Source organism: Triticum aestivum, chromosome 3B (genome assembly GCF_018294505.1).
Source record: "Triticum aestivum cultivar Chinese Spring chromosome 3B, IWGSC CS RefSeq v2.1, whole genome shotgun sequence".
In the NCBI taxonomy this organism is placed as follows: Eukaryota; Viridiplantae; Streptophyta; class Magnoliopsida; order Poales; family Poaceae; genus Triticum; species Triticum aestivum.
Window position 1 is genome coordinate 38158095 of NC_057801.1, and position 18810 is coordinate 38176904.

At 42.9% G+C, this 18810-nt stretch overlaps 1 protein-coding gene across 1 annotated transcript; it reads right to left on the minus strand.

The window, feature by feature from the left end:
* Positions 1 to 14829: 14829 nt before the first annotated feature.
* On the minus strand, positions 14830 to 18447 carry LOC123068429 (LEAF RUST 10 DISEASE-RESISTANCE LOCUS RECEPTOR-LIKE PROTEIN KINASE-like 2.4). The gene is made up of 5 exons (XM_044491014.1): positions 17676 to 18447; positions 16968 to 17003; positions 15597 to 16656; positions 15449 to 15503; positions 14830 to 15288 (listed from the first exon to the last, which is right to left on the minus strand). Exons 1-5 carry the CDS (start codon positions 18424 to 18426, stop codon positions 15229 to 15231), a joined length of 1962 nt encoding a protein of 653 aa, XP_044346949.1. The 5' UTR covers positions 18427 to 18447; the 3' UTR covers positions 14830 to 15228.
* Between the last annotated feature and the right edge of the window lie 363 nt (positions 18448 to 18810).

Genomic DNA, 18810 nt, shown 5'->3' on the forward strand with positions numbered 1-18810 from the left:
TTGTAACCGAAGTTATCGGCAACTGGCAGGAGCCATATGGTTGTCGCTTTATTGTATGAAATGCAAACGCCCTGTAATTGCTTTACTTTATCACTAAGCGGTAGCGATAGTCGTAGAAGCAATAGATGGCGTAACGACAACGATGCTACGATGGAGATCAAGGTGTCGCGCCGGTGACGATGGTGATCACGACGGTGCTTCGGAGATGGAGATCACAAGCACAAGATGATGATGGCCATATCATATCACTTATATTGATTGCATGTGATGTTTATCCTTTATGCATCTTATCTTGCTTTGATTGACGGTAGCATTTTAAGATGATCTCTCACTAAAATTATCAAGAAGTGTTCTCCCTGAGTATGCACCGTTGCCAAAGTTCGTCGTGCCCAGACACCACGTGATGATCGGGTGTGATAAGCTCTACGTCCATCTACAACGGGTGCAAGCCAGTTTTGCACACGCGGAATACTCAGGTTAAACTTGACGAGCCTAGCATATGCAGATATGGCCTCGGAACACGGAGACCGAAAGGTCGAGCGTGAATCATATAGTAGATATGATCAACATAGTGATGTTCACCATTGAAAACTACTCCATCTCACGTGATGATCGGTTATGGTTTAGTTGATTTGGATCACGTGATCACTTAGATGACTAGAGAGATGTCTGTCTAAGTGGGAGTTCTTAAGTAATATGATTAATTGAACTTAAATTTATCATGAACTTAGTACCTGATAGTATTTTGCTTGTCTATGTTTGTTTGTAGATAGATGGCTCGTGCTGTTGTTCCGTTGAATTTTAATGCGTTCCTTGAGAAAGCAAAGTTGAAAGATGATGGTAGCAATTACACGGACTGGGTCCGTAACCTGAGGATTATCCTCATTGCTGCACAGAAAAGTTACGTCCTGGAAGCACCGCTGGGTGCCAGGCCTGCTGCTGATGCAACTGACGATGTTAAGAACGTCTGGCAGAGCAAAGCTGATGACTACTCTATAGTTCAGTGTGCCATGCTTTACGGCTTAGAACCGGGTCTTCAACGACGTTTTGAACGTCATGGAGCATATGAGATGTTCCAGGAGTTGAAGTTAATATTTCAAGCAAATGCCCGGATTGAGAGATATGAAGTCTCCAATAAGTTCTACAGCTGCAAGATGGAGGAGAATAGTTCTGTCAGTGAGCATATACTCAAAATGTCTGGGTATAATAATCACTTGATTCAACTGGGAGTTAATCTTCCGGATGATAGCGTCATTGACAGAATTCTCCAATCACTGCCACCAAGCTACAAGAGCTTTGTGATGAACTATAATATGCAAGGGATGAACAAGACTATTCCCGAGCTCTTCGCAATGCTAAAAGCTGCGGAGGTAGAAATCAAGAAGGAGCATCAAGTGTTGATGGTCAACAAGACCACTAGTTTCAAGAAAAAGGGCAAAGGGAAGAAGAAGGGGAACTTCAAAAAGAACGGCAAGCAAGTTGCTGCTCAAGAGAAGAAACCCAAGTCTGGACCTAAGCCTGAAACTGAGTGCTTCTACTGCAAGCAGACTGGTCACTGGAAGCGGAACTGCCCCAAGTATTTGGCGGATAAGAAGGATGGCAAAGTGAACAAAGGTATATGTGATATACATGTTATTGATGTGTACCTAACTAGAGCTCGTAGTAGCACCTGGGTATTTGATACTGGTTCTGTTGCTAATATTTGCAACTCGAAACAGGGACTACGGAATAAGCGAGCACTGGCCAAGGACGAGGTGACGATGCGCGTGGGAAACGGTTCCAAAGTCGATGTGATCGCGGTCGGCACGCTACCTCTACATCTACCTTCGGGATTAGTTTTAGACCTGAATAATTGTTATTTGGTGCCAGCGTTGAGCATGAACATTATATCTGGATCTTGTTTGATGCGAGACGGTTATTCATTTAAATCAGAGAATAATGGTTGTTCTATTTATATGAGTAATATCTTTTATGGTCATGCACCCTTGAAGAGTGGTCTATTTTTATTGAATCTCGATAGTAGTGATACACATATTCATAGTGTTGAAACCAAAAGATGCAGAGTTGATAACGATAGTGCAACTTATTTGTGGCACTGCCGTTTGGGTCATATCGGTGTAAAGCGCATGAAGAAACTCCATACTGATGGGCTTTTGGAATCACTTGATTATGAATCACTTGGTACTTGCGAACCGTGCCTTATGGGCAAGATGACTAAAACGCCGTTCTCCGGAACTATGGAGCGAGCAACTGATTTGTTGGAAATCATACATACTGATGTTTGTGGTCCAATGAATGTTGAGGCTCGCGGCGGGTATCGTTATTTTCTCACCTTCACAGATGATTTGAGCAGATATGGGTATATCTACTTAATGAAACACAAGTCTGAAACATTTGAAAAGTTCAAAGAATTTCAGAGTGAAGTGGAAAATCATCGTAACAAGAAAATAAAGTTTCTACGATCTGATCGTGGAGGAGAATATTTGAGTTACGAGTTTGGTCTACACTTGAAACAATGTGGAATAGTTTCGCAACTCACGCCACCTGGAACACCACAACGAAATGGTGTGTCTGAACGTTGTAATCGTACTTTACTAGATATGGTGCGATCTATGATGTCTCTTACTAATTTACCGCTATCGTTTTGGGGTTATGCTTTAGAGACAGCCGCATTCACGTTAAATAGGGCACCATCAAAATCCGTTGAGACGACACCTTATGAACTGTGGTTTGGCAAGAAACCAAAGTTGTCGTTTCTTAAAGTTTGCGGCTGCGGTGCTTATGTAAAGAAACTTCAACCAGATAAGCTCGAACCCAAATCGGAGAAATGTGTCTTCATAGGATACCCAAAAGAGACTGTTGGGTACACCTTCTATCACAGATCCGAAGGCAAAACATTCGTTGCTAAGAATGGATCCTTTCTAGAGAAGGAGTTTCTCTCGAAAGAAGTGAGTGGGAGGAAAGTAGAACTTGATGAGATAACTGTATCTACTCCTTTATTGGAAAGTAGTTCATCACAAGAACCGGTTCCTGTGACAACTACACCAATTAGTGAGGAAGCTAATGATATTGATCATGAAACTTCAGATCAAGTTTCTACTGAACCTCGTAGGTCTACCAGAGTAAGATCCGCACCAGAGTGGTACGGTAATCCTATTCTGGAAGTCATGTTACTTGACCATGATGAACCTACGAACTATGAGGAAGCGATGATGAGCCCAGATTCCGCAAAATGGCTAGAGGCCATGAAATCTGAGATGGGATCCATGTATGAAAACAAAGTGTGGACTTTGGTTGACTTGCCCGATGATCGGCAAGCCATTGAGAATAAATGGATCTTTAAGAAGAAGACTGACGCTGATGGTAATGTAACTGTCTATAAAGCTCGACTTGTTGCAAAAGGTTTTCGACAAGTTCAAGGGGTTGACTACGATGAGACTTTCTCACCCGTAGCGATGCTTAAGTCTGTCCGAATCATGTTAGCTATTGCTGCATTTCATGATTATGAAATTTGGCAAATGGATGTCAAAACTGCATTCTTGAATGGATTTCTGGAAGAAGAGTTGTATATGATGCAGCCAGAAGGTTTTGTTGATCCAAAAGGTGCTAACAAAGTGTGCAAGCTCCAGCGATCCATTTATGGACTGGTGCAAGCATCTCGGAGTTGGAATAAACGTTTTGATAGTGTGATCAAAGCATATGGTTTTATACAGACTTTTGGAGAAGCCTGTATTTACAAGAAAGTGAGTGGGAGCTCTGTAGCATTTCTGATTTTATATGTAGATGACATATTATTAATTGGAAATGATATAGAATTTCTGGATAGCATAAAGGGATACTTGAATAAAAGTTTTTCAATGAAAGACCTCGGTGAAGCTGCTTACATATTGGGCATCAAGATCTATAGAGATAGATCAAGACGCTTAATAGGACTTTCACAAAGCACATACCTTGACAAAATTTTGAAAAAGTTCAAAATGGATCAGGCAAAGAAAGGATTCTTGCCTGTGCTACAAGGTGTGAAGTTGAGTCAAACTCAATGCCCGACCACAGCAGAAGATAGAGAGAAAATGAAAGATGTTCCCTATGCTTCAGCCATAGGCTCTATCATGTATGCAATGCTGTGTACCAGACCTGACGTATGCTTAGCAATAAGCTTGGCAGGAAGGTACCAAAGTAATCCAGGAGTGGATCACTGGACAGCGGTCAAGAACATCCTGAAATACCTGAAAAGGACTAAGGATATGTTTCTCGTATATGGAGGTGACAAAGAGCTAGTCGTAAATGGTTACGTCGATGCAAGCTTTGACACTGATCCGGACGATTCTAAATCGCAAACCGGATACGTGTTTTTATTAAACGGTGGAGCTGTAAGTTGGTGCAGTTCTAAACAAAGCGTCGTGGCGGGATCTACATGTGAAGCGGAGTACATAGCTGCTTCTGAAGCAGCAAATGAAGGAGTCTGGATGAAGGAGTTCATTTCCGATCTAGGTGTCATACCTAGTGCATCGGGACCAATGAAGATCTTCTGTGACAATACTGGTGCAATTGCCTTGGCAAAGGAATCCAGATTTCACAAGAGGACCAAGCACATCAAGAGACGCTTCAATTCCATTCGGGACCAAGTCCAAGTGGGAGACATAGAGATTTGCAAGATACATACGGATCTGAATGTTGCAGACCCGTTGACTAAGCCTCTCTCACGAGCAAAACATGATCAGCACCAAGACTCCATGGGTGTTAGAATCATTACTATGTAATCTAGATTATTGACTCTAGTGCAAGTGGGAGACTGAAGGAAATATGCCCTAGAGGCAATAATAAAGTTATTATTTATTTCCTCATATCATGATAAATGTTTATTATTCATGCTAGAATTGTATTAACCGGAAACATGATACATGTGTGAATACATAGACAAAACTATAGTCACTAGTATGCCTCTACTTGACTAGCTCATTAATCAAAGATGGTTATGTTTCCTAACCATAGACATGTGTTGTCATTTGATTAGTGGGATCACATCATTAGAAGAATGATGTGATTGACATGACCCATTCCGTTAGCCTAGCACTTGATCGTTTAGTATACTGCTATTGCTTTCTTCATGACTTATACATGTTCCTGTAACTATGAGAATTATGCAACTCCCGTTTACCGGAGGAACACTTTGGGTACTACCAAACGTCACAACGTAACTGGGTGATTATAAAGGAGTACTACAGGTGTCTCCGAAGGTACATGTTGAGTTGGCGTATTTCGAGATTAGGTTTTGTCACTCCGATCGTCGGAGAGGTATCTCTGGGCCCTCTCGGTAATGCACATCATTATAAGCCTTGCAAGCAATGTGACCAATGAGTTGGTTACGAGATGATGCATTACAGAACGAGTAAAGAGACTTGCCGGTAACGAGATTGAACTAGGTATTGGATACCGACGATCAAATCTCGGGCAAGTAACATACCGATGACAAAGGGAACAACGTATGTTGTTATGCGGTTTGACCGATAAAGATCTTCGTAGAATATGTAGGAACCAATATGGGCATCCAGGTTCCGCTATTGTTTATTGACCGAGAATGGTTCTAGGTCATGTCTACATAGTTCTCGAACCCGTAGGGTCCGCACGCTTAACGTTACGATGACAGTTTTATTATGAGTTTATAAGTTTTGATGTACCGAAGTTTGTTCGGAGTCCCGGATGTGATCACGGACATGACGAGGAGTCTCGAAATGGTCGAGACATAAAGATTGATATATTGGACGACTATATTCGGACACCGGAAGTGTTCCGGGTGATTTCGGAGAAAACCGGAGTGCCGAAGGGGTTACCGGAACCCCCCGGGGAAGTATTGGGCCTTAGTGGGCCTGAAGGGAGAGAGAGGCAGCAGCCCAGGAGGTGGCGCGCCCCCTCCCAAGGGGAGTCTGAATTGGACTAGGGGAGGGGGGCGCGGCCCCTCTTTCCCTCTCCCTCTCCCCCTCTTTCCTTCCCCCTTCCTCCTTCCTAGTTGGACTAGGAAAGGGGAGTCCTACTCCCACTAGGAGGAGGACTCCCCCCTCCTTGGCGCGCCCCAAGGGCCGGCCGGCCTCTCCCTTGCTCCTTTATATACGGGGGCAGGGGGCACCCCATAGACACACAAGTTGATCTACGGATCGTTCCTTAGCCGTGTGCGGTGCCCCCCTCCACCATATTCCACCTCGGTCATATCGTCGCGGAGTTTAGGCGAAGCCCTGCGCCGGTAGAACATCATCATCGTCACCACGCCGTCGTGCTGACGGAACTCATCTCCGGAGCTCTGCTGGATCGGAGGCCGGAGATCGTCATCGAGCTGAACGTGTGCTGAACTCGGAGGCTCCGTACGTTCAGTGCTTGGATCGGTCGGATCGTGAAGACGTACGACTACATCAACCGCGTTGTGCTAACGCTTCCGCTTACGGTCTACGAGGGTACGTGGACGAACACTCTTCCCTCTCGTTGCTATACCATCACCATGATCTTGCGTGTGCGTAGGAAATTTTTTGAAATTACTACGTTCCCCAACATACGTCACCCTTACACCGCAGCTTCCGTGGCCAAACTGTTCCTCGACCAAGTTGTCAAATTGCATGGAGTTCCGGAAACAATTGTTTCTGATCGGGATCCTATATTCACAAGCAACTTCTGGAGAAATTTGCTTACTGCAGTGGGCCCTAAGCTCAGTTATAGCACTGCAAATAATCCTGCCACTGATGGCCAAACAGAGAGGGTGAACCAATGCCTCGAACAGTACCTCCGTTGTGCCGTGCATGACGCCACGGGCAAGTGGCGGCAATGGCTTCCCATGGCGGAATTCTGGTATAATTCTTCCTATCATTCTTCCATCAAATGCTCCCCCTTCAAGGCATCATATGGGTTGGAACCAAATTTTGGTGCATTACCAAATTTGAATGTGGATCCTTCTTCATCGGCTTTTGATATTGCGGCTAAACGCCAGAAGTTCACTCAACTGCTTAAGGACAATCTGGTCAAGGCGCAAAATAGGATGAGAACTTATGCAGATCAGCACTGCATTGAACGCTCCTTTGTTATGGGTGATGATGTTCTCCTGAAACTGCAACCATATTCTCAGTCATCAGTTGCTAATCGTCCTTATCCCAAGCTGGCGTTCAAATTCTTTGGACCATTTAAGGTCGTGGGAAAGATAGGAGAGGTGGCGTACAAGCTCGAGTTACCTGAATCCAGTGCTATACATCCAGTGTTCCATGTCTCACAGTTGAAGCCTTTTGTTTCCAAGTACACTCCAGTTTTCACTACCATGCCAACCCCTGATGTTTGGCAAGCCAATGCACCACAACCTGAAGCTATACTGGACAGGCGTATGGTTAAGAAAGGAAATGCAGCAAGCACTCGAATTCTAGTCCAGTGGTCTTCTCTACCGGTGGAGTATGCAACTTGGGAGGATTACTATGTCCTCAAGAATCGTTTTCCAGCAGCACCAATCTGGGACCAACCTACCATTCAAGGAGGGGCAATTGTCACACCCCACCTACTGACAAGGCGGTGTATGACAGGGAAGGCCCATCGGCCGATGACGTGTCTGTAAGCGTGCATGTGTGAGTCCCGGTGGAGCCCAGCTGTAAGGGTAATGCTTAAGTACTCCTGTAACCTCCCAGCAAGCACTATCGAATTAATGAATGAAATTGAGCTGCCCAAGCTCCTTTGTTCTCGGTCAACTGCTACTTTTCCCCGTGTTCCTCCCGTGATCTTTCTAGCTCTGGCTAGGGACATCACAGGTGGCGCGGCGAATAGAGGCATGGCCGCCGCTGGCGGCGGCTAAACGCTGGCAGATTTGGGCTTTCGGCATTTCCCCTGCAACCCACCAAAATGAGGGCACGACACTAGCTCGCCTCGCCTGCAGGCAGCCAGATCGCGGGCCAGCCCAGAATCTGTGACGTCATGATGACGAACATTCAGTTTTTTCTTTACTTTATTATTATTTTACATATTTACCCCTCCAAAAAATAATTTATATTTTCTGTATTTATTTTTTTTCTATTTTTTTATTTTCCTTTATCCCTTTCAGTTTGCTATAAAGTGACACACTTAAAAAAATTGAATCCTGTATGAAAAATTAGGTCTATATGAAAAAAACATTACAACATGTATTAAATAATTTGAACGTCAAAACACCAATTTAGAAATATGTTGATCGTGCATAGAAAAATTAATCATATATTTGAATAAGTATAAAAATATTCCTAATATATGTGGAAAATTTAAAATATGTATGAGACAAAGTAGTCATCAAGCATACGTTCAAAAAAATGTTAATCATGTATTTAAAAATGTTAAACATGTATAGGAAAAATGTTATTAATGTATACAGAAATGTACAGTGTGTATGAAAAAGAAACATGTATAAATTATGTATTTCAAAAATGTGAAACATGTATAAAAAAGTTTGCTGATGTATACGAAAAATATATTGTGTGTATGAATGCAAGAGTAAACGTCAAACAAAATTCAAACATTATATTAATACTGTATTTAAAAATGTTAAACATGCATAAAAACAATTTATCAGATGTATACAAAAAACTGTACAACGTGTATGAAAAAAAATTCTGATGTATACAAAGAATGTACATTGTGTGTGAAAATAGTAGGCATTTGTTAAAAAAATGAGAAAGAAGCAAAGAAAACAAACGAAAAACAGAGAAAAAAGGAAGAAGAAATTAAAAATGAGAAATAACGAAAGATAAAATGAAAATGGCAATGAAAAACGAAAAAGGAAAACATAAGAAAAAACAGAAACAACCCAGGAAAAGTAAAGAGAAATAGAAAATAAAAAAAATAGGAAAAACATTAAAAAGTGAACAGTTGAAAACACACACTATATAGTGATGGGCTGGCCCGTAGCGCTCGGAAATGCTTCAGGCGCGACCGAAGCTACACTCGCTACAAGTGAGATATATCATTTGCGCCAAAATGCCGAACGAGTGACTTCATCATATGCGCGCATGGGCAGCACCCTGAGGAGAGCACATCAACTACCGATCACACACCGCCTCGTGTGGCCCGGCCCACCTACTTGAACTGGTGGCTTGCTTGGGGCATCTCCCTTCAGTTCGGTCCCCTAGAAAACTCCTTTTGATTCGGTTGATCTTTTGACTTGACCCGTTAACCGTTGCCCTTCTGAAAAAGTTAACTAATTAACCAAGTTTGTGGGTTTCAAAAAAGTTCAGGGATTTCAAAAAATTCATGAAATTGATACTTTTTTTTTGTTGCTTACATGGATTCGGAAAAGGTCACGAATTTGAAAAAAAGTGCATGGATTTGGTAAGAGTTCACAAAATTGAAAAGGCTTGTTAATATTCAAAGATTCATAAATTTTAAAAAAAGATCATTACTATGAATAATAATAATAATAACAAAAAAAATGAACAAAAGGTATCTTAGAAAAACCAAGGGAAAACACTTAGAATAAAACTGATAGAACCTTCTAGATGGTTCCCAAAACCGGTGAGAAAAACAAAATAGTGCGAGTATATGATGTGAAGAGAAAGTATTACCCGTACGTGGGCCGACCCGTTACAATAGAACATGATTCAGGAGCGTGTGCGCCTTTTACCTAAGCAGTGTATCAAGCACATGAAGCGCTAAATAGGACATGACTCAATCTGCGGTCACATCCCAAACGCACATCATTGGTCCGCCGCCCCAAGACTTGTCCCTTCGATCTCTTGATCGAAAAATCCACGTGTCGATCGCCACAATAGTCCTTAGTTATGTGATGAAGGCAGTCGAGCTAAACTGCCATTGTTACATACAAATACAGTTGGCCACAACTCTAACTGCTCCCCGTCAAAGCTTTCCCTCACACTGTTGCATCAATCCTCCTCCTCTTCCCCACCCAGCAGCCTCGTTAGCGGTAAGAGGGGTGGAGACGCATCCGTCTGTTTCTTTTTTCTCCTTAGGTTTTGTTTCCCCGACGATATCAAGGAGGTGGTAGGAGCGATGGCATGCTGAAATAAGGTCTCTCCAGTATCTCCCTACCTCGATGGCGTCCGATCTGCCATCGATGAAGGTCATGTGAGACTTTGTGTACCTGGATCTGTTGGATCTCTTAGATCTTGGTGTTTGTTGTGTGATTCTTTTTCAAGATGGATAATGATCTTCTTCCCTCCCAATTAATGTGAGCGACGTTTTTTTTCTTTGTCAATGGAGTTTTCATTGACCTAAGGACTTGTTGTCATGACCAAGGTGCATTTGTGGTCTTTAGATCATAGACACTTGGGTGGCTCATGCGCCTAAAGAAACCTCAAAGAGGATTTCCTTGGTGGATTCCTCGTGGCGGCGATATTGGTTCCTAGATCCAACGACGCTCTTATTGGTGTGGATGATTCTCGTCAACGGCAACTCATCGGTGTTAGGGGTTGCTATTTTTCTGTCTTGCAAAGTCTATTATGTAAAATTGCAATTATGTCGATCTTCTCTGAATAAAGCAATTTTGTGTTCCAAGAAGTGAAAAGTCGCCATTCTAACCCCCCCCTCCCGCATCAGCATAGTTTTGGAGGACATTCCAAATCCGTGTCGTCAGCCTCCATTTACAATAGATGCGGGGAATCTTTGTAGCAACTCCATCCTGAAAATGGCGTTGGTTCCGTCTGTCTTGTTGCCTCCCCTCCCTTGCTTCAACGTCACATGTCTCCGCTTTCGTTCGTCCCAAGTCCCCGCCAGCAATGCTACGGACGCCACCTCAACTGGTGCGAGCCAGTCCGTCGGTTCTAAATCGGATCCCGCAACTTCAATGGTTGATGCACCTTCGACGGTCGCTCGCCACCACCTCGGCCAGCACCTCATCCACCCAGTCGGCGATGAGTTGGGCGCATAGTTGGCAAACTCTATGATGTCGTGGGCAACCATTGGACCCCCTGTTGGTGTCGCAATGGCCCTTAGTGAAGAGACACAAGGAGAAGACAAATGGATCATGTTGTTGCCCCTCCTCCCTTCCTCCCGGCAGCGAGTGAAAGTTAGATGCCTATCCAGTTGTACATGGGACCAAAAACGATGACAAGGTAAAAAAATCCAACATTTGCCTTGTATTCAATTTGTTTGATTTATTCGAATGAATGTGAGGCACTATGGAATAAGAGTGGAAATGTTCAATGTTTGTGATTTAGTTGGATTTTTTATGTTGGTGGAGATCGACCTTCAACAATGAATCATTTCTTGAGAGTATGGTATGTGATTCCAGCAGGACAAATGATTTCGATCTTAAGGGCCCATCGTTGTCGCCTTTTGATCAGTTGGGTATGTAGTATCTTATTTGCTGGTGTATGCATTTCCTCTCTTTGCCACAGTTCTTCATTCCTGATTGATCATCCATCTCAAAATTTGAATCCCCTTGACCATTGTTGACCATATCCACCACACAATATTCTTAAACATTAATCACAATGGTCCTAGCATCTTGATCCTAAAAATGCATATATTTTGTAAAAACTCATAGTTGGGAGAGGCATATCCTCGAACGGTGCTAGCATCCGCTGCCGGTGGTTGCCATTAGCTTCCATGTCTGTTGGAGCTACGGAGTCTCGTAGCTAGGCTGTGTCCATGGATGCATTTGTGTCCTAGATGAAGTCCTCTAGGATGACCAACCCTTGCAAAGCCATGTCCATTGGCGGGATGATAGGCACAAGCTGGCCAAATTTTTATGAGATTGTTTTCGATCTTTGTTGGAGGAGGCTTTAACAATTCGACTACACCAAACTTCAATGTGGTTATTGACGGTCAGTCGATATCACAAATTTGAGTTGAATTGCGAATACTATATAAAATACTTGATTAACACCGTGGGATCCCGAGACACATAGTACATGAGGTCTTGCCAACTCTATGTCTGTGACAAAAAGTGGAAAACACTAAATCTCAACCAAAAAGATTCCAAACCCTAAAAAACTGGCTCGGGTGGTATTTAAGGAGGGACCAAGGGGTTGATTCGTCCAACCCGAGGAGTGGGCATCAAATGAAACCTTAAGTCTAAATACGGACTATAAAATTTGTACTTAGTATTTTATTTAGAAAATACATGGGTCTGGGGGTGTGACAGTAATAGGGATGTCATTATCATGCAAACACGGACATGGTAAAGGGCGTGGTCAACGACGGCGCCGACACAGACACGGACATGTCCATGTCTTCTTGACCGCCATGCGTGTGTGCTAGTGGACACATTGGTCTTTGCGGACAAGGCTCTCCACATTCAGCTAGGAGGGAGGTGGACGACGATACGGGTTCGAGCGCGAGCAACTAGGGCGAGAGAGGAGATGTCACAACGCAATTTAGGAGGGTTTGGGTGGGGCTGGATTGTCGGGTAACGGCATGTATGAATAAGTAGTTTGGTTCGAGCCACCAACCGGAACTAAAGGGGTTGAGGCTTTAGTCGGTTGGAGCCACGAACCGGGACTAAAGGAGTTCTGAAATTTGTTTTTTGTTTTTTGTTCTTAATTTCTGTTTTGAATTGCTAATATCTTTTAGGGTATTTGATGTTTTTGAGTGTTTATTTTTGCATTAGATTTAAAATTTTGTCTAGTTTCTGTTTGTGCCATTTGTTTTCAAATTTTAATGATTTAAATATGAATTTGTTCAAATTTGCTTCAAACCCTAGATTGTGAATAATTTGAGTTTAAAAATAGTTTTTAATTTAATTTAATCCAACTTGGAGTCTGTCAAACTATCGATGAACAATCCCAAGAACCTCCCACGAACAGTCCCTCGAACCAGAGTCTAATAGGACGACCTCTCTACTTGGTTGCAAGCATGCAACCTTCACGATCCGGCAGCGCTTCGCCGTCCAGAGCTAATCATCGCTGAAGAATTAGAGGGAGGAGATTACAACCACACGAGGCATCTAATGATGAGGATTAGTCTAGCTCTAATTAGTCAACTAGGACCAACTAGAATTAGAACAAGAAGAAACTAGAGGAGGCTCCATAACTTGCATGTTCAAAAGAGCAGAAATCCTCAAGTATATATAGGTTGGAGGAGAGGGAGGGCTACCAATAGGAGGAGAAGGACTCCCCTCCCATTGCGCTGGCCAAAGACGGAAGGGGAGTCCTCCCCCTTCCCCAATTCGGCCTCCTTCCAAATAGGGGGAGGGGGCGCCTCCCCACTAGGGCCTTTGTGGCCCAAGTTGCCTTCCTCCACTTGGCCTTTTTAGGCCCACTGATATTCAATTATTCTAAATACTTCCAGACCATTATATATATAATTTAACATCCTTTGAAACATTTTCCACCTATATATATTTATCAATAATACCCTATGTTACCCGATACTCTCTGAAACCCTTCGAGTGACCCCGAAACGCTTCTGGATCCTCCCAGAACTATTTTGAATATTAATGAAACAATTCCACAAATATATTCGGATCACTCCCATCCTACTAACACTTAGCAGATTGTGATATTCATTAAGCTTGTGAACCCGTAGGTTCAGTAATTCATAGACTTGAACAAAACCCTTCATTCAATGACCAACAGCTAGATGGTGGACGTCCATATCGATCCCTATGAGCACATGAATGATTTTCGCGAACCTATGGTTACCATGTGATGTTCCCTTTCCTTCACGATACTTCACAAATCCCGGGACACATCGGTATCCTAATGAGTCATCACTATGCTCATTATACCATTATCCTTGTTACTGGTCTTGTTCTTCTTTCTCGTTATTATATTCTAGTATTCTCGTGACGTAGTAACCTGTGTCTGGCCAGACGATGATGGATGCCATCACACCAAGAGGGTTCTAAGAATATATCTCCATCCTCGGAGGAGCAAATCCCACTATTGAGCTATCTAGTCCCTTGTCAAACTTTCTATGAAACTGTAAATTGTTGTTATTATCACCGTGTTACAGGTTACGTTTGAGCAACCTCAATGCCCACTGTACGGTAAGAAGTGACTACGGTACTATCATGGTGTAAGGAGCAAAATCACACGTTAACACTCCGTGTTACTTCCTCCTTTTCGGTTTATAAGGCTCAATTCAAAAATCTCACCAACCAAGGTAGATGGTGAGTGGTGGAATATTTTTTGTAGTTTGCAAAAGTACCCAATTAATGCTCTTGTTTTCCTCAAAAAAGTATGCTTACCCATGCATTAATTGCAATGCATGCATGCATAAATTACATGCATTGGTCAATTTTCTCTTAATACTTGCATGCAATGATTTAATGCACCTTGGAATTTGAACATGTGATGAGAAACAACCAAATTGAGCCTTATAAAATGGAAAAACTAAAATTTTGAGATAAGCCCTATAAACCGGAAAGGAGGGAGTATTACAATTGGTTACAGACGATATTAACTCAATTCATAATAGACAAGTTTGGGTGGATTCAGTATGATCGTTCTTCGGACGTCATAATCTCAATTTGTTTTACGACTATCGTTACACTTAATGATATCCTAAGATTCGGAAAACATGATCACCAACAACACTTAAGCTAGCCCTATAGAGGCAAGACTAGGAACCTTTTATTTAACCGTTTATCATTCCACACATGCATATGAGTTTTCCACAGAATTAAATATTCCAGGATCATATCAGTTATAGCGTATAATATAAACACTATAATTATGAATTTGGAAATATAATATAACCTTTTATTTAAGGCATATTTCCAACAATATACACTATTCAGATCTGAAATATTAGAGGCCACAATTAAGGCCAAAATTGTGTCTATTGCGATCTCGAGAAATTTTTTGGTTCTGAAGGTCTTGGTAGCTTGTCTGCCATTAGTGGCTGGAACTTAGGAACACAAAACTCATATTCTTTTTTTGATGCGGATGCCCTCAACTCTAGGTCATGCAAATATATTTTGTGATACAATGTAGAATTCTGCTGCGCTGGTTTAATTTTCCGATGTACTCTAGTACAGGTAAAGAATTGGAAATCACTGTGCCACTTGTGGATTCACAACGTTTGTTTACAATCGTGACTAGAATGTAAACTTGGGGGCACCCACTGGATAAATTGAGAGGACGGAGGGGTTGGATTATGCGGGCCATTGTGGTCTTTACAGTTACTCACAGTGGATTATCCTGACAAAATATCCTCTGGCGAGTAATCTTTGTTGGTGGTGCTGCACGGGTGCAATAATCCATAGCCGTGACAGTAACATACCCTCTTCGCCGGGCTTACCCTCATCGCGTGCCCCTCCTCGATGCTCGGCACCTCCTAGGCAATATCCCTTGCGGGGGGCATATCCTTGACATGGCGTATCTCCAATGTTTCAATCTGTAGGGGGCAAAGAAGATGTCTCGTATTAAACTGACTCGACTAAGAGTAGGAACCCTCTATCAAAACAATTCTTATCTGCACAAAACATTAGCAATTTCTTTTTGCTAGTGATGAAGTCACAAGCTCGTTATAGGATCTTTGAATTCACAAGCCTTACCTCCTCAGTCTCAGACCATGCACTTTGTACTTCCATATTATTACTTGGACTCTCACTGGAAAGATAGATAACCGTGTAGGTCAAGTTATTGTATAAATATAATGGCGCGGAAAAACAAAGGAAAAAATGTATGGGAGAAACATCTTACAGTAGTTCACAGAAGCTCTGCTTTGGTGGCATATCCAAATCATCCAAGCTTTTCTCAAACATTTCTAGAACTTTTGTTATAGTGGGGCGATATATAGGTAATACTTGTATGCACCACAAGCCAATTAAGGTCATCTTTCTCGCAATTTCCTCAACTTCGCTTGTAACTTCACATGCTTTTAATCCTTCATCTTGGGCAAAGTGGTCGTAAATCCAATCTGGAAAATACTTTTCGCTAGATTTGTTTACAATTGATTTGACATTTCTCCTACCTCCAACCATCTCCAACAACATCATTCCATAACTATAAACATCTGATTTTGTTGAAACCACTCCAAAGGTTCGAGAGTGGACTTCCGGAGCAATGAACCCAATTGTTCCTCTAGTACCGGTCATTGAAAGCTTACTCTCCTTTGTATGACATAATTTAGCTAGACCAAAATCAGCAATCTTTGGGCTAAATTCCTTGTCTAGAAGGATATTTTGAGGCTTGATATCGAAATGGACAATACGAGTATTACATCTATGTTGTAAGTACTCAAGGCCACGAGCAATCCCGATTGCTATTGCATAGAGCCTCTCCCATCCTAAAATTTCTTTGGGGTTCTGTGAGTAAATGTACTTATCCAAGGAACCATTAGGCATATACTCATATATAAGAGCTCGCTTTGATCCCTCCAAACAAAACCCAAATAAGCTAACAACATTAACATGAGAGGTCCTTCCAATGCTCAGAACCTCATTCACAAACTCGTCTCCGTTTCCTTTGCAATCGTGCAAGAATTTCACAGCAACCAAACGACCATCAGGTAGCCTTCCTTTGAAAACCACACCATAACCACCTTTTCCAAGTTGTTTCTTACAAGAATACGTTATCTTCATTACCTCCGAGTACATGTATCTTATAGGAGCTAGGGATCCATATGCTGCAATCATTGCCTCATAATTCTTTTCAGTGTTGCTGCTAGTCTTCTTGCTAAGGGGAATCCATAGTCTTATCTTTATATGCCTCAGCAGATAAAAACAGAGGGAGATCAAGGTTGCAGCTGTTACTGCCAAAACTGAGATGCAAGCAGATGTTACTTCCTTCAAATACAAGTTATATTACAGTCATTATGATTTGCAAGGCCATTAATAGTTTTTTCTCCTTTACACGGTGGCAAAAACAAGCAACAGGTAAATACGATCAATTTAACGGTCTTGTATTATGAACAAACTGAGAGTTTGTTTCAGATTTTAATTTTAGATCAATTTTCAATTGTTACAGACATAATAAATTCTGAAGTTACCATTTCATACACAAAATCACTGTTAGTGAATTACTGATATTTAAATCATTACATCTGAAAAGATAACAAATATTCTAGCATACCTATTAGTACAATTTTCGTGCCGGTCTTCATGATAGCTGGAATATAACATAAAGTTTCGTGAGTAAAATGAATGCCGTCCAATAGTATTACATCGGTTGGTTTTTCAAAGGAAAGAGACAAGCATCATATATAAACCTTAAATATTCTGTGGGTGTAATATACAAAAAGAATGCATTGCACAATAGTGACGAACAATAGAACATGGACTACATATGCTACTTTCTTTTGATTGAGCAACTATTTCACTCAGAGACCTGTTTGACTAAAACATACTCCCTAAACGATCTTATATTTCTTTACGGAGGGGCTACTTATTAGTTATATGTCTGTGTAGATTTGATAGCCAATGTAAGCTATTGCATAAACAGTGATTTGTAGGTATGCGTTTGAGTGATACTTGAACGGACAGTACATCTCGGCCAACATAGCAATTAGCTAGAACCTGCATGCTCTGTTAAATTCTTTCTGCAAATGTCCTCTGTAATTACTAATTACTCAGGATTCTGAACTAGACCGGTAGCTCTGTTCAAATTGCACTAGTGTACAATTCAGTATGCATATTGTAGTAGTAATTAGCAGGCAGTGTTCATTTTTCTTGTAGAACTCCTCTATACCGTAACTTAATTAGTGGTCGAAAACGAAAGAATACTTGGGCTACAGAACTAAAGCGGTGTATGTTTTTTATAGATCAAATTTGTGAAGCTCACCGCAGATGTTGGACGAAGAAAATCCGTCGGGGCAGTGGCACTGGAAGATATCGTTGGTGGTATTAGTCCGGCAAGTTCCTCGGCTCTCCATGCACGCCGCACAGTCGCCGGCCGTGTACTCAAGAAGGAACCCGCCCTCCATCAGCCGCTGGTAGTCCACCCCGGTCGCCCCCTTGTACCCGAGCACTGGCATCATCGACGCCGTGCAGTTCCCGTGCACCTGCCTCGAAATGTCGTCTGGCTTGTACGCCCCAGCAAGCCACGCAAATGAGTTGTTGAGCGGCCGCTTGGATCCAGTGGCGCAGTTCATGGGCGCCCATGTAGGCGGAGGCGGCAGGGCGCTGCAGTTGTAGAGGAAGAAGAGCTCCTGGTTGGCGGCGCTGATGCCAAAAGGCGCGAGGCTGAGGTTGGAGGAGGCGGTCACTTGGAGTTGGAGCTCGGTGTTGCACATGCTGTGGGAGAGCTCGACATTTGTGATGCGCAGCGAACTGTCTTGATAGGAGATGTCGAGGATCTGGTACGTCCAAACTGAGTGCTCGAGTAAGGCCTTGCTGCCGGCGCGGTCGTCGCACGTGACCTGGAAGGCACGGTAGCCGCACTCCGGCGGGTGCGTGCCGCCGAGCCAGAACGGGTACGTGATTCGGAGGTCGCCGCACGACGCTGGCTCGCACGTCGGCGGGCTTTGGGCAGCTATGGTGGTGGTGCTAGAGAGGAGGAGGGTGAGCAGTCGGAGCATGGGTGAGCGGAACATGGCTGCTGCAGCAGGGCCAGGGAAATGAAACGTGTCCATCTTCTTGCAACGTACTAGTAGCAGAGAGTTGCAAGCAAAGTATGCAAACTGGTTAAGGGGCAACAAGGTAATTTGGACGCTTTTGTTTCATGCAGAATCTGCGACGCTACTGTCCGTGTCAGCCGTCCACGGCCAAAGTATCACTGTCGCCGACTTCACAGTTTACCGATGACTCCAAAATCTTGATTGGCCTGTGGAGGGAGTCAGTGTCTACTGTCTAAGTGAGTGAGACTTATGGCCGGAACATTTGACCGCTGCACCTACGGCCGGGCATCCATCGTCCACAAACGCGGACTCCATCCTCCCCGGTCACGGTCGACCACTGATGTGACTGCACCGGCTCGG

Coding starts and splice junctions, on each gene's coding strand:
- LOC123068429 (XM_044491014.1), bottom strand. CDS start 18,426: ATGTTCCGCTCACCCATGCTCCGACTGCTCACCCTCCTCCTCTCTAGC. Junction 16,657..16,967: donor CACGAAAATTGTACTAATAG/GTATGCTAGAAT, acceptor CTTGCATCTCAG/TTTTGGCAGTAACAGCTGCA. Junction 15,289..15,448: donor CATGGTCTGAGACTGAGGAG/GTAAGGCTTGTG, acceptor TGCCCCCTACAG/ATTGAAACATTGGAGATACG.